This window comes from Camelus ferus, chromosome 5 (genome assembly GCF_009834535.1).
Source record: "Camelus ferus isolate YT-003-E chromosome 5, BCGSAC_Cfer_1.0, whole genome shotgun sequence".
Classification (NCBI taxonomy): Eukaryota; Metazoa; Chordata; class Mammalia; order Artiodactyla; family Camelidae; genus Camelus; species Camelus ferus.
The window spans coordinates 46,452,525-46,467,594 of record NC_045700.1 but is presented as its reverse complement, the minus strand read 5'-3'; the positions used below and the strand labels follow the sequence as shown (position 1 = coordinate 46,467,594).

At 41.5% G+C, this 15,070-nt stretch overlaps 1 protein-coding gene and 1 pseudogene across 4 annotated transcripts in view; both read right to left on the bottom strand.

The window, feature by feature from the left end:
- Positions 1–3,969, bottom strand: part of MAP3K20 (mitogen-activated protein kinase kinase kinase 20) — a 155,767-nt gene extending 151,798 nt beyond the window's left edge. The window contains exon 1 of one of the 4 annotated variants that reach the window (XM_032479703.1): positions 3,556–3,969. In XM_032479703.1, the coding sequence (XP_032335594.1) occupies positions 3,556–3,806 (251 nt within the window). In that variant the 5' untranslated portion in view covers positions 3,807–3,969. Of the gene's footprint in view, positions 1–2,718; positions 2,992–3,358; positions 3,517–3,555 lie in introns of those variants that run through there. The other 3 variants (XM_032479706.1, XM_032479704.1, XM_032479705.1) reach the window with 3 other exon arrangements.
- Positions 3,970–13,442: 9,473 nt separating this feature from the next.
- Positions 13,443–13,944, bottom strand: LOC102520216 (annotated as a pseudogene).
- Positions 13,945–15,070: the final 1,126 nt, after the last annotated feature.

The window sequence follows — 15,070 nt, the reverse complement described above, 5'->3', positions numbered from 1 at the left end:
TTACATTGGGGGTATTTATGGCTGTTTACAGACCCCTGGAGGAAGACATTCTTCCCCACAATAGGGCACTTTGGTAGGAAAGTTTCATAAGCAAAGATGTACTCCATGACTGTTAGGCAGCGATTCTTGCCTTCTCTTTTTGGTCTTCCTCTACGGAAGTCCAGAGATGATTCCAGAAAGAAAGCTCTTGGTCCCTGAAGATAATTGGTGCTCAAAATCAGCTGTAAGAATGGTTCCAAGTAACTTCAGAGTTGGTCTTCCAGGTCATAATCTTCCACTATTCCTACAACTCCCAAATTCTTCAAATGTAAATGCATTAACTTGCAGATTCTCCCGCAAGAATATTACAAAGCTGTATGCAGACACAGAGGCACACAAAGCTGCTTTAGAAATCCCTACACTCAAAGCAGGACAGCAGCTATGAAGCCTGCTTAGCTGGGAACAGGTGAGACAGGCAGCTTTCTCTGTGTATAACTTGAGAATGTGGAAAACCCCTTCTCGGCCACTCGGTTATGGCAGCTAAAGCTTCAGGCACTGAGTCAAGCATTTCCACATGCTGCCTCGTATCCTCGCACTTATGAAGCAGGGCTTACTGCTCCCAATTTGCACGTGAGGAGACTGAGGATAGAGGGTGTAAACAGTTGCCCAAGCCAACTACCTAACTGCAAGTGACAAAGCTGGGATTCGAATTCAGATCTGCCTTCAAAGTCATCCATTTTTCCCACTGTATCGTGTCTCTTTCCCACTGTATCATTCTGCCTCTTCCTTCTAATTTGTCTTTTTTCTTTAAACACACCCTTTTCTCATTATAGGAATTACTAGATTGCTTACCATCCACCTAAAGTTCAATGTGAGGCTTTAATTTCCTACTAGCCGTTGTGATGCTGGGGTTAGGATGTCAAAACTGCGGCTGCTTTGTTCTCACAGAATCTTCTACTGAGCTACTTAACTGCTATTCAGGTATAATCAATGCTTCGGCTGTCCATAGGCGGGTCTGACACAAAAGCACTCAAGTATCAGTCAAACCAATCTAAGGTTCAGCATTTATACCTCTCTTTCCTTAACAGGTACAGTTTTCTGGTCACAGCTGGAACTCTGCTTATTTGTGTGTAGTGGGCAAGGTTAATAGCCACGAAAGAAGTAGCCTAAATCTTCCCTGCAGTAAGACCGAAAAGGTGCCTTAGCTGTTCTATTACATTGAGATAGACAAGACATAGTCCCTGTCAATCTGTCCTGGGTAGAATCAAATGGAAAACAAATGATCCAAATTGATTTTTATTTCTAACATCTCTGGATACAGATATAAGGCTATCTTATTCCAAGAAGTACTAAATCACCACAAATACCTTTTTCTGTTTTGTTTTGTTTTTTTAATCATTGATTCTCTCCTTTCTTTTCTTTGAATCTATCAATTTCTAAAATCAACTGTCCATTTTTTCTTTCACGCCACACTAATGGTTTCACTCTATCTCTGACCTCTTTTCATAAAACATTATTGTAATTTCTCCAGTGTTTTCTCTGATGACTAGATTATTCACTCCATGCCCCTCTTAACTCCTGTTTATAATTTTGTAGCCCTATCAAAGTCAGTTTCACTGCTCATTCCTGATAGGCACTCAGCCAATATATTGCCAATAACACTCACTCTTGGGCTAACTTAAAATACACAGTGCCACTTGCCAAGTTTCCTTATTTGGCAAGAAGGTCCCTTAGTTCCCAAGATCTTTGACCATCCATTTTTAGATCCAAATCCTCAGTGCTTAATATCTGGATATTTCTCTCTCTCTTTTTAATTTGTCCTTAAGTGTTCCCTAAAAGAATAAGAAAAAGAGATCAATCATCTATTTGCTTTCCTAGACAAGAAAAAAACGTCCCTGCACTTAATGGTCACTTACCCTGGGATTATTACACTAACACTTTTGATAAAAACAATAATATTTTCCAGTTTAAAAAAATTCCCAAAATAATCTCAAAAAAAAGTTGTAATAGAAATTAAATTGTGAAAGATTAAAATAAGCAGTACACATTGCTCTAAAAGACTGTTTCTTAATCGTCTCTTTCCAAACAAACTAAATGCACATTCATTTACAATCTCCCAAATCTCTCACTATTGTAGCAGGAACGGAAAACAAAGGCTCCACAAATGACTAAAACTATAATTAAAATGCAGCCACCCCATATTTTTTTGAACATCAGAAACGACATGAGATTTCATTGTGGAAGTGGCCTACTACAAAGAAGACAAGTATCTTGAATCACTTGTCTAAATGTGTTTGTAGGTTTGGTTTCCCTGAATCCTAGCTGCTCACGTCAACGGAGGCCAGAAAAGCAAGGAGGCTTTCCTAAAACAGCCTCAGGGTTAACATAGGAATACGCTTTAACAACTACCGTGGCTCAAATATCATCGAATTAATTATGTGAGTCGATTCTAAAACACTATCATTCATGAGAAGCTGCTTATTGTGGTATCACTGGAACAGGCCACTAAATGGTGTTGCTTTCATTATTAAAGAAACTAACAAAAATAGTAATTAAGTTCTCCCATAAATAGTGCTTATGCAAGACCCGGAGGCGCAGCAGAAACATACATTTTCAGCAATCTAACAACGATTGCCCCGTTTTTTTACGCAATTCACTGCCCTCTGACCAGTTTCGGATTAAAGTTTTCCCGCAAGCTGTCAGGAGCAAGCGAGGCGTGGCGGCCGCCTCAGCCCTCACCTCCTGGCCTGGTGCAATTCTCCAAGCCCAGGGACTGGAGGACGCCACCGTGTCGGCAAAGAGGCCACAGCCGGCGCCGCGGAAGGAACAGGGGCGCTCGCGGTGCGGAAAGGCGCGAGCTCCACGCTGCTCGGCAGGGAGCGGCCGCTCTCGGTGGGAGGCGGGCTCCTGGGCCGGCCGGCAGGAAAGAAGTCAGTGGGCTCTCCTCGCACGCCAGCACCTCTGCTGGGAAGCGGCCTGCACCCTTCGCTGATTTGGGAGACTGGCGCCTCGCTGCCCGAGAGACGCCCGGGTCACCCCGGGCGAGGCCAGCTCTCCGGCGTCTGGGAAGGGCGAGCGGCGACCCGGAGGCGCCGTGTTCCCGGGGCCGAGAACGCCGGAGACGCTCCGGGCTGCGCCCCGCTCTTCTGGGCGCCAACTTCTGCGTGGGACCCGCCCGAACTTTCCCAGCCGCCCCGCGCGGCCGCTGGGGTCCGGAACGCAACGCCGCGGGAGCCGAGGACGCCGGGTCTGGTCCGGCAGGGGTGCCCCGGGACGCCGACCCCAGCGCGGCCTGGGTCCGCGACGCCAGGACGAGTCGATATCGCGGCGCGCCCGCCCCGCACCCTCTCCCCCCGCGGCCTCCGACCTGGCCCCTTACCTGGCTCCCGGGCCGGGCGCGAGCAGCTGCCGGGGGCGCAGAGGCCCCGCGCGCGGCGAGGACGGGGGCAGCGACCAGGGGTCGAGAGGACAGCGGCCCGAGCGGCTCCCACGCTTCCGCCCGAGTCAGGAGTTGAACATTCCGCCTCTCCGCCCCGCGCCAATGAGGGAGACAGCCACTGCAACAGCACCACCTACCTCCGAGCGCGGAACCGCCGGGCCTCTCTGCCCGCGCCGCGCACGCCCGCCAGCCAGCCCGGCCGCAGCGCCGACGCGCGGGAGAGCGGGGCGGGGGGAGGCGCTCGCGCTCCCGGGCTGCGCCCCGAGGGCACCGTGCGCCCCGCGCCCTGGGGCCTTCCCAGGCCGGCCGCCGCCCTCGGACGACAACCCCCTGTCGTGGGGGCGCGGGGTGGGGCGGGGTGCCTCTGCGCTCCTTTGTGCCTTCTCATCTTTTAAACACGTTAACACCACGTATTCCCTGAACTCATCCTTATCAACAAGCATTAACTGTGAAAAAGGCGTCGGGATACAGAGAGATGGGAGGCTGCTTCTTGCCCTACAGAAGTTAATTATCTACTTGGGACGAGGACCCAAGTGTACAGATATTTCGGAGGATAGGGCTGAAGGATGCCTCAGTGGAACCATCGGTAGATACCTACGAAATTTTAAGGAGGGATCATGGTCTGCTGCCCTGGTTGGTGACTAACAAAGCCGAATTCAGATGAGGAGACTAGAATCCATTCCAGGTGTGAGCCAAAGGTGGAAACCACTACTGGGGAGAGAAGTAAATGTCGAGTAGGAAGGATGGTTCAGCAGAGAAAACGTGAGACAAAGTTGCAAAGGTATGGGCAACATTATCCAGGGCTTTTGGGTTTGAATCTTATCATCTATGGACACTGGGGATCTGTGGAAATTTAGACTCAGATGGGTAAAATAGGCGTTTGTGGTTTGGTTTTAATCGTGATATAGAGAGAGCGCCGTCCACAGTGGTTGTAGGATGGGTTGCTAGGGCAAAACTGGGAAGCAGCATATTGTCACTGCCTGGTTATGAGATTGTGAGGACTTGAGTTGGTGTGTATAAAATAGAATTAGGAAAGAGGAAATGGACTTGAGAGACATGCCTCAGGAAGAGGCCACAGAAATTGGTGGCCCACTAGATGTAAAAAAGAAGAGTCAGAGATGATGCCAAGATTTCAGACCTGGGTGACTGGAAGAATGATGGTGTCATTGACAGAAATAGAGATATGTGGAGTAGGAGCTGGCTTCCTGTTGAGGTTGAGGTCATGGGAGGAAAAACAGGTAGAGGTGCAGCAGTTGAAATAAGAAATCCATTCAGAAAAGAGGTCAGGAGGGAAATATAAAATTTGTAAATCGTTCATAAAAAGATAGGAAAGTGGAGAGATGAGTGAATATAGGTTAAAAACACCCCATTTTCTAGTCTGTTATTCAGATTAATTATTGAATTTTCCCTTTGATAAGGTCTATGAATTTTAGCATTGATAGATTCTATTTAGGGAACTGAGAAATTAGGATTGATGAAAACTGTCATGCTGGAAAAAAAAAAATTCCTGACTAAGTAATCAAAGAATTTCAAAAACCATTCAACCATTAAAGAGAAAACTAAGGCTCTTTAGCAAAGACTCAGGTATAAGGTGACTCCAGTCATTTTACCTCACATTCAAAGGCACTCTGTTGTGATGGGGACAGATTCTAGGGAAAAGAGAACCTGGCCACTTATCAGCTGGGGTTCTTTGCTAGACAGGCCTCAGTTCCCTCCTCTGCAAAATAAGAAGGCCCAATTAGTGGTTCCAGCTTTAAAACTGTGAATAATACTGTTTTACATTTGGAGCACAGATCTTAATATTTGTAGCCACATTCCTCTTCCTTTCCATCCATTTTCTTTTTCATTCTATTTTTCCTCACGTAATTAGGCTAAGAGAATAACCAGCAGGAACAGTGAACAGTAACGAGGAGCCTCACAAATGTGCTTCAGTGATAACCCTGTAGGCATTCTCCTGTCTTCTGAATAAGGTTGCAAGCTCCTTGGGGTCATATCTTATATTGCATTTTATCTGTCCATAGCTGGAATAAATACATCATAATTGTGTGATAAACTGATTTCTTCAGGTCTGACTTTTCTTTGGTCGGCCTGCCTCTTTCCATGTGACAATACAGATCTCTTTAGTCCCCAGAGCTAATAAATATACTCTAGTCCTTATTCCCATGGTTGACTGTTTTTCAGACTTAAGCATATTGATTAATTCTCACCAGGCAGAGCGTAGGTTTACAAATGTAAATAGCAATAACAAGAGACCTAGTCAGATATCTCTTATCAAGCTTTCCTATTCCTTTACTTCAAATGTCTCCATACTAAAAATAGATGTACTCTCAGCAGTGGGGTGACTTGGGAGTCCTTAGCACCCTCTTATATCCAAGAATACCTTCCAAAATAAACATGCAATGTCAGTAAATAGAGTGTATTTGCTATGTAAAGAAAAAGTCCCCTAGCCCCTCATTCAATCAAACTGTTGTCCTTAAGCTCTTCTAAAATAGAAATTCTGGAACTGTTATCAGTGGATCAGAGAAGTTCAGGCATAAATCCCATTAAGGATGGAAGGAAAGGCAACTTAAAAGGAAGAAAGCACTCTAGTATTCTTCCCTCTTTATAGCGCGAAGAGCTGTGTTGCTGGTACCCAGGAGCACTTTTTCTAGCCATCTCAGTTCTCCATCTTAGATTGTGAGTGATCTGGATCATAACTAAGAATTAACCAGCTTTTGTGCAAAGGTGGATGCATTACCTTCTGCACAACTCTTGAGTCCCTGGGAAACGAAGGCACACAATCAAACACCTTTTAAGATAAGTAGCCATTACCTTAAATTCAGAAATGAAGCCCAGGTCACTTTTCGAGCTTAGGCTTCACATCTAACTTGAGGAGAGAAGAATTCAAAAGCGTATTTCACTTACCAAATTTACTTCTGTGTTCCAGGGCATGAAAGAAGCAGAAGGGCAAGAAGAGAAATTGGGGACTTCTGCAGAGTTTTTTCAACAAGCATTTACTGAATGGCAGGCACTGTGCTGAGCTTTGTGAGTATAGCAGTGCCCAGACGTGGTCCTTACTGTCACAGATTTTTCAGAGTGCAATGGAAAAGCCCAGTAAAGACATGAGACAATTAATTATACTGCAGTGTACCAAATGGGCCAATTGGGAACTTACTGCAGGGTACCTAGCACAGTTTTGGGAAGCCAATGAAGTCTTCCAAAGACCAAAAAATGCTCTAAGTCTGACTGAGAAGAATGAAGAGAATTTGTTGGACAAAAAGGTAGGAAAGCTATTCCAGGCAAAGGGAACAGGAAGTGCAAAGGCCCAAGAACATTTAACAAGTTCAAGGAATGAATCCCTTAGTATCTAAGTAAAGACATTGCCAGGGCGAAATAATAGTCCTCACGGTGGTAGTAATAGTAGTAGCAGTAACAACAACAACAACAACAACAATAATAATAATCATGATGACTAATATTTTTTGAGTACTCATCTGCCAGGCACCGAACTAAGAGTTTTACACAGACTTGCTCCATCTGGTCTTCCCAGTAACCAGACAAGGCAATCTAAATCATCATCCTATGCTGTAGGGGAGGAAGAAGTCATGGAAATCTAAAGCAACTTGCCTTCCCTCAGGGAGCAAGAAGTAGGCTTTGCAGCTTCTTTTAGAATAAGTAGTTCTCCAATTTTTTGGTTTCAGGATTCCTTTACACTCTGAAAAAGTCCTTGAGGTAAAATAAATAAGCCACAGGGATGTAATATACAGCATAAGGTATGCGGTCAATAATACCATAATAATGTTCTATGAGGACAGATGGTTACTAAACTTATTATGGTGCTCATTTCATGATGTATGCATATGTCAAATCACTATATAGTACACCTGAAATTGACATAATGTTGTACATCAAGTGTATTTCAATGAAAATATAAATAAGTCTTTGAGCATGCCAAATGGCTTTTGTTTATGTGAGTTATACCTGTCAATATTTATCATATCAGAAATTAAAACTGAAATCTTAATTCATTTAAAATAACAATAAACCCACATATGTTAAAGTGAATAACCTCTTTTAATGAAAAATAACTATTGTCCAAAATTTTGAAAGTTAGAAGAGTGCCATTGTTTTATATTTTTGCAAATGTCTTTAATATCTGGCAGAATAGAAGACAGCTGGATTCTTTTTTTTTTTTTTTCCTGGAGATAGTCTTTTTCATTTATTTTTATGTTTTTATTTTTATGTTTTAACATTTAATATGTTTTTATTGATGTATAGTCAGTTTACAATGTTGTGTCAATTTCTGGTGTACAGCACAATACTTTAGTCATATAGGAACATACATATATTCATTTTCATATTCTTTTTAACCATAAGTTACTAGAAAATATTGAATATAGTTCCCTGTGCTATGCAGTATAAACTTATTGTTTTTCTATTTTATATATAGTAGTTAGTATTTGCAAATCTCTAACTCCCAATTTATTCCTTCCAACCCCCTGGTAACCATAAGTTAGTTTTCTACGTCTGAGTCTGCTTTCTGTTTTGTAAATAAATTTTTTTGTCTTTTTTTTTAGATTCCACATATAAGTGATATCATATAGTATTTTTCTTTCTCTTTCTGGCTTACTTCACTTATAATGACATTCTCCAGGAGCATCCATGTTGCTACAAATGGCATTATTTTATTATTTTTAATAGCCGAGTAGTATTCCATTGTATAAATATACCACAACTTGTTTATCCAGTCATCTGTCAATGCACATTTAGGTTGTTTCCATGTCTTGGCTATTGTAAATAGTGCTGCCATGAACATTGGGGGTGCATGTATCTTTTTGAATTAAGGTTCCCTCTGGATATATGCCCAGGAGTGGGATTGCTGGGTCATATGGTAACTCTATTTTTAGTCTTTTGAGGAATCTCCATGCTGTTTTCCATAATGGCTGCACCAAACTACATTCCCACGAACAGTGTAGGAGGACTCCCTTTTCTCTCCACAACCTCTCCAGCATTTGTTGTTTGTGGACTTTTGAATGATGGCCATTCTGACTGGTGTAAGGTGGTACCTCACTGTAGTTTTGATTTGTATTTCTCTGATAATTAGGTGGATTCTTTTATCTGCTTCTGCACTTAATCTATTCCAATATCACACTACACTTACCCTGTGGTAGATTTCACTGTACACTTATAAGACAAGACAGTGAAAATAATGTCTTAGTATTCTTCTGAGAAGAGATGATTTGTCCTTGCAGACTCCCTGAAAGGGTTTCTGGGCTGCATTTTGAGAATTGCTACTTGAGAGAGTCTAAAGATGCTCTTGAGCTGAGGGGAGTCAGTCGCCTTGTGCTCTGCCACAGGGTGCAGCGTCATAGGGCAGCTGCATCGAGTAGGATGCTAGACATTAGAAGTTCTGGAATACGTGGTGCCTGCCCTTTTCCTAAGCAGCTGTGATTTAGCTGGAACTATGCTGCCTGATGCCTATGTGGGATGATAAAGGCCTGCTTACCGGAGTCTTGGGTCCTATGCACTGCTCACTCTTTGCTATCATTTGCTGTGCTAGTCTTCTTTAAACTCCTAGATTTAAAATTTGACTGAATCATAACTGAGTTTGTCACACTCTCTCAGCATTGAGCCTTGCCATCTCTCCTGTTCACCCTTAGCCTGAGTTTATTGCAAGAAACTCATGTGCTCCTTCCCAAAATATATTGGGAAGTTGACGGTTGATACTATTTTCTGGCAAGATCCTAGAGTTAGTATTAAGTGGCATTATTAAATGAAAGGCTGGTAATCACTTTGAATGTGAATACTAGGAACCAGCTTGGATTCATTGAAATCAAGATGTACCAGACAAACCTAGTTTTCTCTGCTGGGATCGTAGAGGACAGTGAGGACTTCTGTCAAAGCAACATGACAGAATTTCTCATGATGACTTTACAAGTCTGGAGGGGATTTTAACTGATAACAATACAATACAGTAAATTGCTGTTAGATTGAAAACAGCCTAGAAGCTATGCCCCCCAAAACTGATGTCACGTAGGGTGCAGTATTCCCCTAGAGAAGGGTTTCTAATGGTACATTGCTGGGCTCTCTCCTCTAGCCTGCCCTGTTCAATGTTTCCACAATTTGGATGAAGACCTAGATCATGCCTACCTAATTAGGGAATAACATGTATTTGGGAGAAATAGCTAACATATTATATAGAGGAATCATATCAAAACTCAAAAACCTTTACTCATAAACCTATTGATACCTCACTGCCTACTAAATAAAGTCCAGGATCCTTAGGGCATATTCAAAACCCTCCATTAGCTCACCCAAATTTTCCTCCCCAACATTATCCCCCACCTTCATGGGCCTCATGCTGCCCGCCTCCCAGCACTTCACCTCCTCCATGGAATTTTCCTACATGGGTTCTCACTGTCATCATCACACCTGGCCACCAAGAATACTTGCATCTTCCTCCATCACAGGTGTGGCAGTGGCAGATTCTGTTCAAAGAGAGAACATTACTGAGATCTAATGGAAACATAAAATGTTATGATAATAGTCAAGTTTCTGAAACTGAGGTTTCTGTTTTAACAGATCCAATAGAGAAAAGCTTTAATCCCCAGATAACTATATCTTAGCCCCCAATAAAACATTATAGATGTATTACTTAGCTTCTTATTCTCCAAAGCTTCCAAGAGACACCTGCTGCTGTTTTTCTGGATAAACCAAATTCTCAGACTCAAACTTCCAGACATACTAAGAAGGCCAATGGTATCATCCCATATGACATTGAGAATATCACCAATTTTTTGGATTAAGGCACATGTGATTACGAAGGAGAACTCTTCCATTTGTTGGTATCTGGAAAAGCTAGAATTATATTTCATAAGGTAATTATTAGTTTCACTTAATAATTACTCATAAACAATCAAGTGACAGCAACCATCTTTTATAAAAGATATTCAGGTATTTCTAGATTTTTCATGGCCCCTCTTGATTCTAAACACCATTAGATGATACCAATACAAAATCATGTGTCTTCACAAGCCATTTCTTTCTCTTCAATATGCGTTTTTTTTTTAACTCATATGCGTGGTCTCTGTTTTCTTCATTTTACTTGCCTCCTAAAAGCCTATGACTAAGTGATATAGTTTTTCTGGTCTGCCTGGAGAGAGGGTAGAGCAGTAAAGGAATGACTGCTTTCCAGGAGGGAGCCCAGGACCTCTCAAGAGTGGATTAACCAGCGTATTATAATCAGAAAATCCTAATCAAATTTCAAAGTCACTTTTCCATCTATACTTCTTTTGTATTACTCTTTTTCAAGTTGAAATTTTTCCAACAGATATTTTTATCAGTTCCACTTGGGTTTTTTTGTTGTTGTGGTGGTTGCCACCATCAGCCTTTCCCTAACTTTTTAAGGTCCATTTGTATTAAGCCCCTGTCCTCATTGTTGCCTGTAACACCTTTCAATTTAGTATCATCTGCAGATTTCATTAACATGCTATTTAGTCCCTCTTCCAGATCATTAATAAATGCTATTTTCTTGTGTATTAAATTTTGCGGTCGAATAGATTTAATTTGCTGTTGTGATTTCAGTGCATGTTTTCTAAAGATACAATGCAGTTAAGAATGGTCTTAACATAGGCTTAAATCCATACCCAGTTTATAGTTATTTTACTATTATGCAATCCATTTGTGTTCTCTAATCAGCACTGTTGTGAGCTCCATTGAAGCAATAATCTATTGATTTTCCCTTCCCTCTTTTTTCAGTACAGTCATCATCTTGGCTTTAAATACACAGCGATAGCAGAGTTAGAACTATTGTGTAGTTCTAATCCACTGCCATTTGTAAAAGGAAATTAAGTCTTTTTTCTCAGTGGATAGTCTTCCACTGATGAAAGGAATATTCTACATCAGAAATTATTTTATAACCATAATATTTGATTTTCCTATGCATGGTAACAATGTTCTAAAAAGAAATAGAGTCTAGATTTTTTAAGCAAGCAAATGTAATGTACATTACATTTATATATTAAATAGATATTTTATATGAATAATATCTAATCTAATCTATATAGATCTAGATATGTTAGAAGTGTGTGTGTGTGTGTGTGTGTGTCTGTTTTCTTTTATAATAAATCAGCTCACTGACTCCCTGACTCCTAGAGAATCTGGGGTGACTTTGTTTTTTATAACAGACTTAAACATGCCACCTTCAAATCAGAGAATGAGATTCATTAAGCCTTTGCTTCACTTTGTGTCACACATTACCCTACTTATTAGGCCCTCAAAAGTGCCAGTTTTCATTTTCAATGAGATGAGGCTTCCTACATGCCACTTATTTCAATACTTATGCTCAATGTTGCGATTTAAAATCATTTTTCAGGACTCTAGTCTTCATGTTTCTACATAATATTTCCAGGAAGTATTTTCTTTTCCCTCACTCTCAGTCTCTTTCTCTTTTTTTCCCCCCTATAAAGTTAACAGAGTATATATAATTCCACAGTAATCTTTTCTTTCCCATGCTGAGAAATTTATTTAACCTCTAGCTCTCAGTTTCCCCACCTGTGAGTTGTCCCCTCATACCTGGCATATTCATATCAGAGTGTTATTGTCAGGTTCAAATGTGATAATTCATACAAACGTGTTTTGTAAGTGATATAAAAGGAAACAAACAGTATTGTTTTTATTGAAAAATAGTAAAGGCAAATATAAGATACTGTTTTCATTGAGAAATTAAAAGCTGTATTTCCCAGACTTGTGGTTACCAGGGGGGTGGAGGGTGGGAAGGGATAGACTGCGATTTCAAAATTGTAGAATAGACTACACTGTATAGCACAGGGAAATATACACAAAATGTTATGATAACTCACAGAGAAAAAAATGTGACAATGAGTGTGTATATGTCCATGAATAACTGAAAAATTGTGCTGAACACTGGAATTTGACACAACATTGTAAAATGATTATAAATCAATAAAAAATGTTAAAAAAAATAAAAAATAAAATAAAAGCTGTATTTCCAGAAGATTTTTCCATGTTGAACTTTCAGTAAATGTCCACTTTTATGGGAAAAGACATGCTATCCTTTCGTAATTGGTTTTCAGTGCAATTGAGTACTGAATCTAAAATTTGAAGAGAAAAATTATCTGCATTTTAGCATTTCCTAACTAAAGAACATGCAATTTTATATTCCAGGTTCATAAATAGTTTTAGAGTAGACCTATATGTTAAAAAAGACAAGACATCAAAAAAACAAATAAAATTTGTATTCCTATGGGAAACTGTATTTTTTTCTTACTTTTGCAGCTTTAAAGAATCCAAATTTTGACTGAAAACATTAATTGAACTATTTATTAATTTAATTTTCCACCCACAGCAATTAGTCTTACATAAATGTTTGGAGATTCTATGAGAGTTGATTTTTTTTTCTGCAGAAAGCTTTATTGTTTCCATTTGGTCCAAGACTTGAGAGAGGGCTCCAGGATGGTCAAAAAACTGCCTACTGGCTGCAGAGAGAGGCATCAGGCAGAATCCCTGACACAAGAGGGGCTCCTCAAAGGCCGCTGTGCAACGGGCTCGGACCTGGGACCTGGGGCCCTGGGCTGGACAAACATCCCCTCTAGCAACAGAGTACCGAAAACTGTAAGGGACTAAAAATAACTGTGTGCATGCCCAGTTGGGGCAAATTACGAACAACAAGACACAAAAAGGCCAAACCCAACTGCCACCTCTGAGGTGCCAGGAGCAAAAGTAGGGTACTACGTATGATCCCTGCACACAGCACCACCAAGGGGGTAGGCAGACCACCCAACCACCCCTGTGGCCCAACCCACCCATCTGCCCCTACCCTCACCCCATTTAAGGGATCAGCTCACCTTCTCCTCCCCACCAACTCTGGCGTGAGCAAGGGAACCTGTTACTTGTTTTCGCTCCCTCCTGCTGCAGGACAAGCCCTACTAAAGCCTTGCCTGAATTTCTCACTGGCCTCTTATCAATTTCTCTTGATTAAAGAGTCCAAGAACCCAGGTTGGTAACAGCTGGGCTCTGGAAGCTCCTAGTGCTTGAGGGTGAGCGATTGGATGAGATATTCGCCCAGCCCATCCTGGGGACCAGCCAACCTGCAGAGGTTAGTCAAGTGGTCACTATTCTTCTTGGTGAGTTTCACCTGCTCGTCCAGGAAACCTCTCTCCAGGAAGTCACAGAGGTGGGAGTCTGCACAGGCAGAACCCAGGGCATGCAGACCCAAAAGGGCCTGGTTCAGGTTCTTCTCCATGAGAATGGCGGCTTCCATAACATCCTGGTTTTACCCCACTCATCTTGGAATGGCCTCTGCACATCCTGGAAGAGGGCGTCGCTACCACGCAGGTTTTGCATTTTCAAGAGACGCTAGGCGGCCTTGTACTTCTCCACCAGTTCTCTGAAAGTGAGGCCCATGCCCTCCAGAGCCACATCCTCAGGGTCAAAATAGAAGCCCAGAGAGAGGTAGGTGTAGGAGGCCTGCATTTGACGGCGGTCTCCACCTTGGTGGAACAATTCTGACAAATCTGGGAGCTCATGGTTGATTGGTAGTTAGGAGCTAAGCTCAAAAAAAATGGTGTTGGCTGGTTCTGAGGGCTGCAGATAGCTAAGTGGTTGGTTCCAAAGGCCAACTATACTGGCACCCTGATCTCAGATTCTAGGCTCCAGAACTGGGAAAAAATAACTTTTTGTTTAAGCCACGTAGTCTCTGATGTTTTGTTATGGCAGCCCAAGCTGGCTAATACAGAAGTACTTCAACAGAAGAGATAACTCTGTTAGAGTGAAATGGATACCAGAGCTAATTACATAACCTGTTCAATTATTTAAACATATTTATAAAAATTCTTACTGCCAGATATCTGGGGGAAAAATATAAAGTTGAAATAACTAAATAATTATCTCATTTTTTGCTTCATTAATGTAAAGCAAGCCATACTAATTTTTTGTGGTAGACATTTCAAAATAATTGTAAGTGCAATGTGCAAACTCCTACTCAGTTATTTCAGTTGAGTAATCAAAATTCAACCTTGCCTAACCCAACCTTGGCCAGTCTAGACAACCAGTTTATCTGGATCATTTTGCCCTGCAAATTAATTGCATAAACTTCTCTAACCAGTTTCAGTGTGTTAAATTACACAGCTTGAGATCTATGACAAACATTCCTAGCCGATGGAGCAAGTTGCTTTAGACATACTTCTAGATGGTTCAGATTATTTCTGGTTCTGAAGGAGGTGGATGCACATTTTACTGTCAACATCCTGTTATGGAATGAAGCTTATAGGTATTCTTGAAGCCCTAGGTCTGATTTTAGTACTTTTATTTCCTAAAGTGCATGTAGATGAGGACCAAATTCAAGCTGTCACCTTTTTCCAGACTCTTAGGCAAGTCAAAATGGACCTTGAGTGGTCTTATTACATGAGAACTGGATAAGTTGATGGAGATTTTGGGACAAATGTTAATGAGGACTTTGAAGTGTCTAAAACTCGAAGATTAAGGCTCTCACTGCAATATAACATAGGGACTAAGAACATGGTCTTTGTAGTTGGAAGACCTGGACTGAGTCTGCTGCTTATGAGCTGTGTGACCTTGGATATTTTACTCAGCCTCTCTGAGCCTCATTTTCTTCATCTATAAAAACAGAGTTTTTGTTTGGATTAAAGAAGT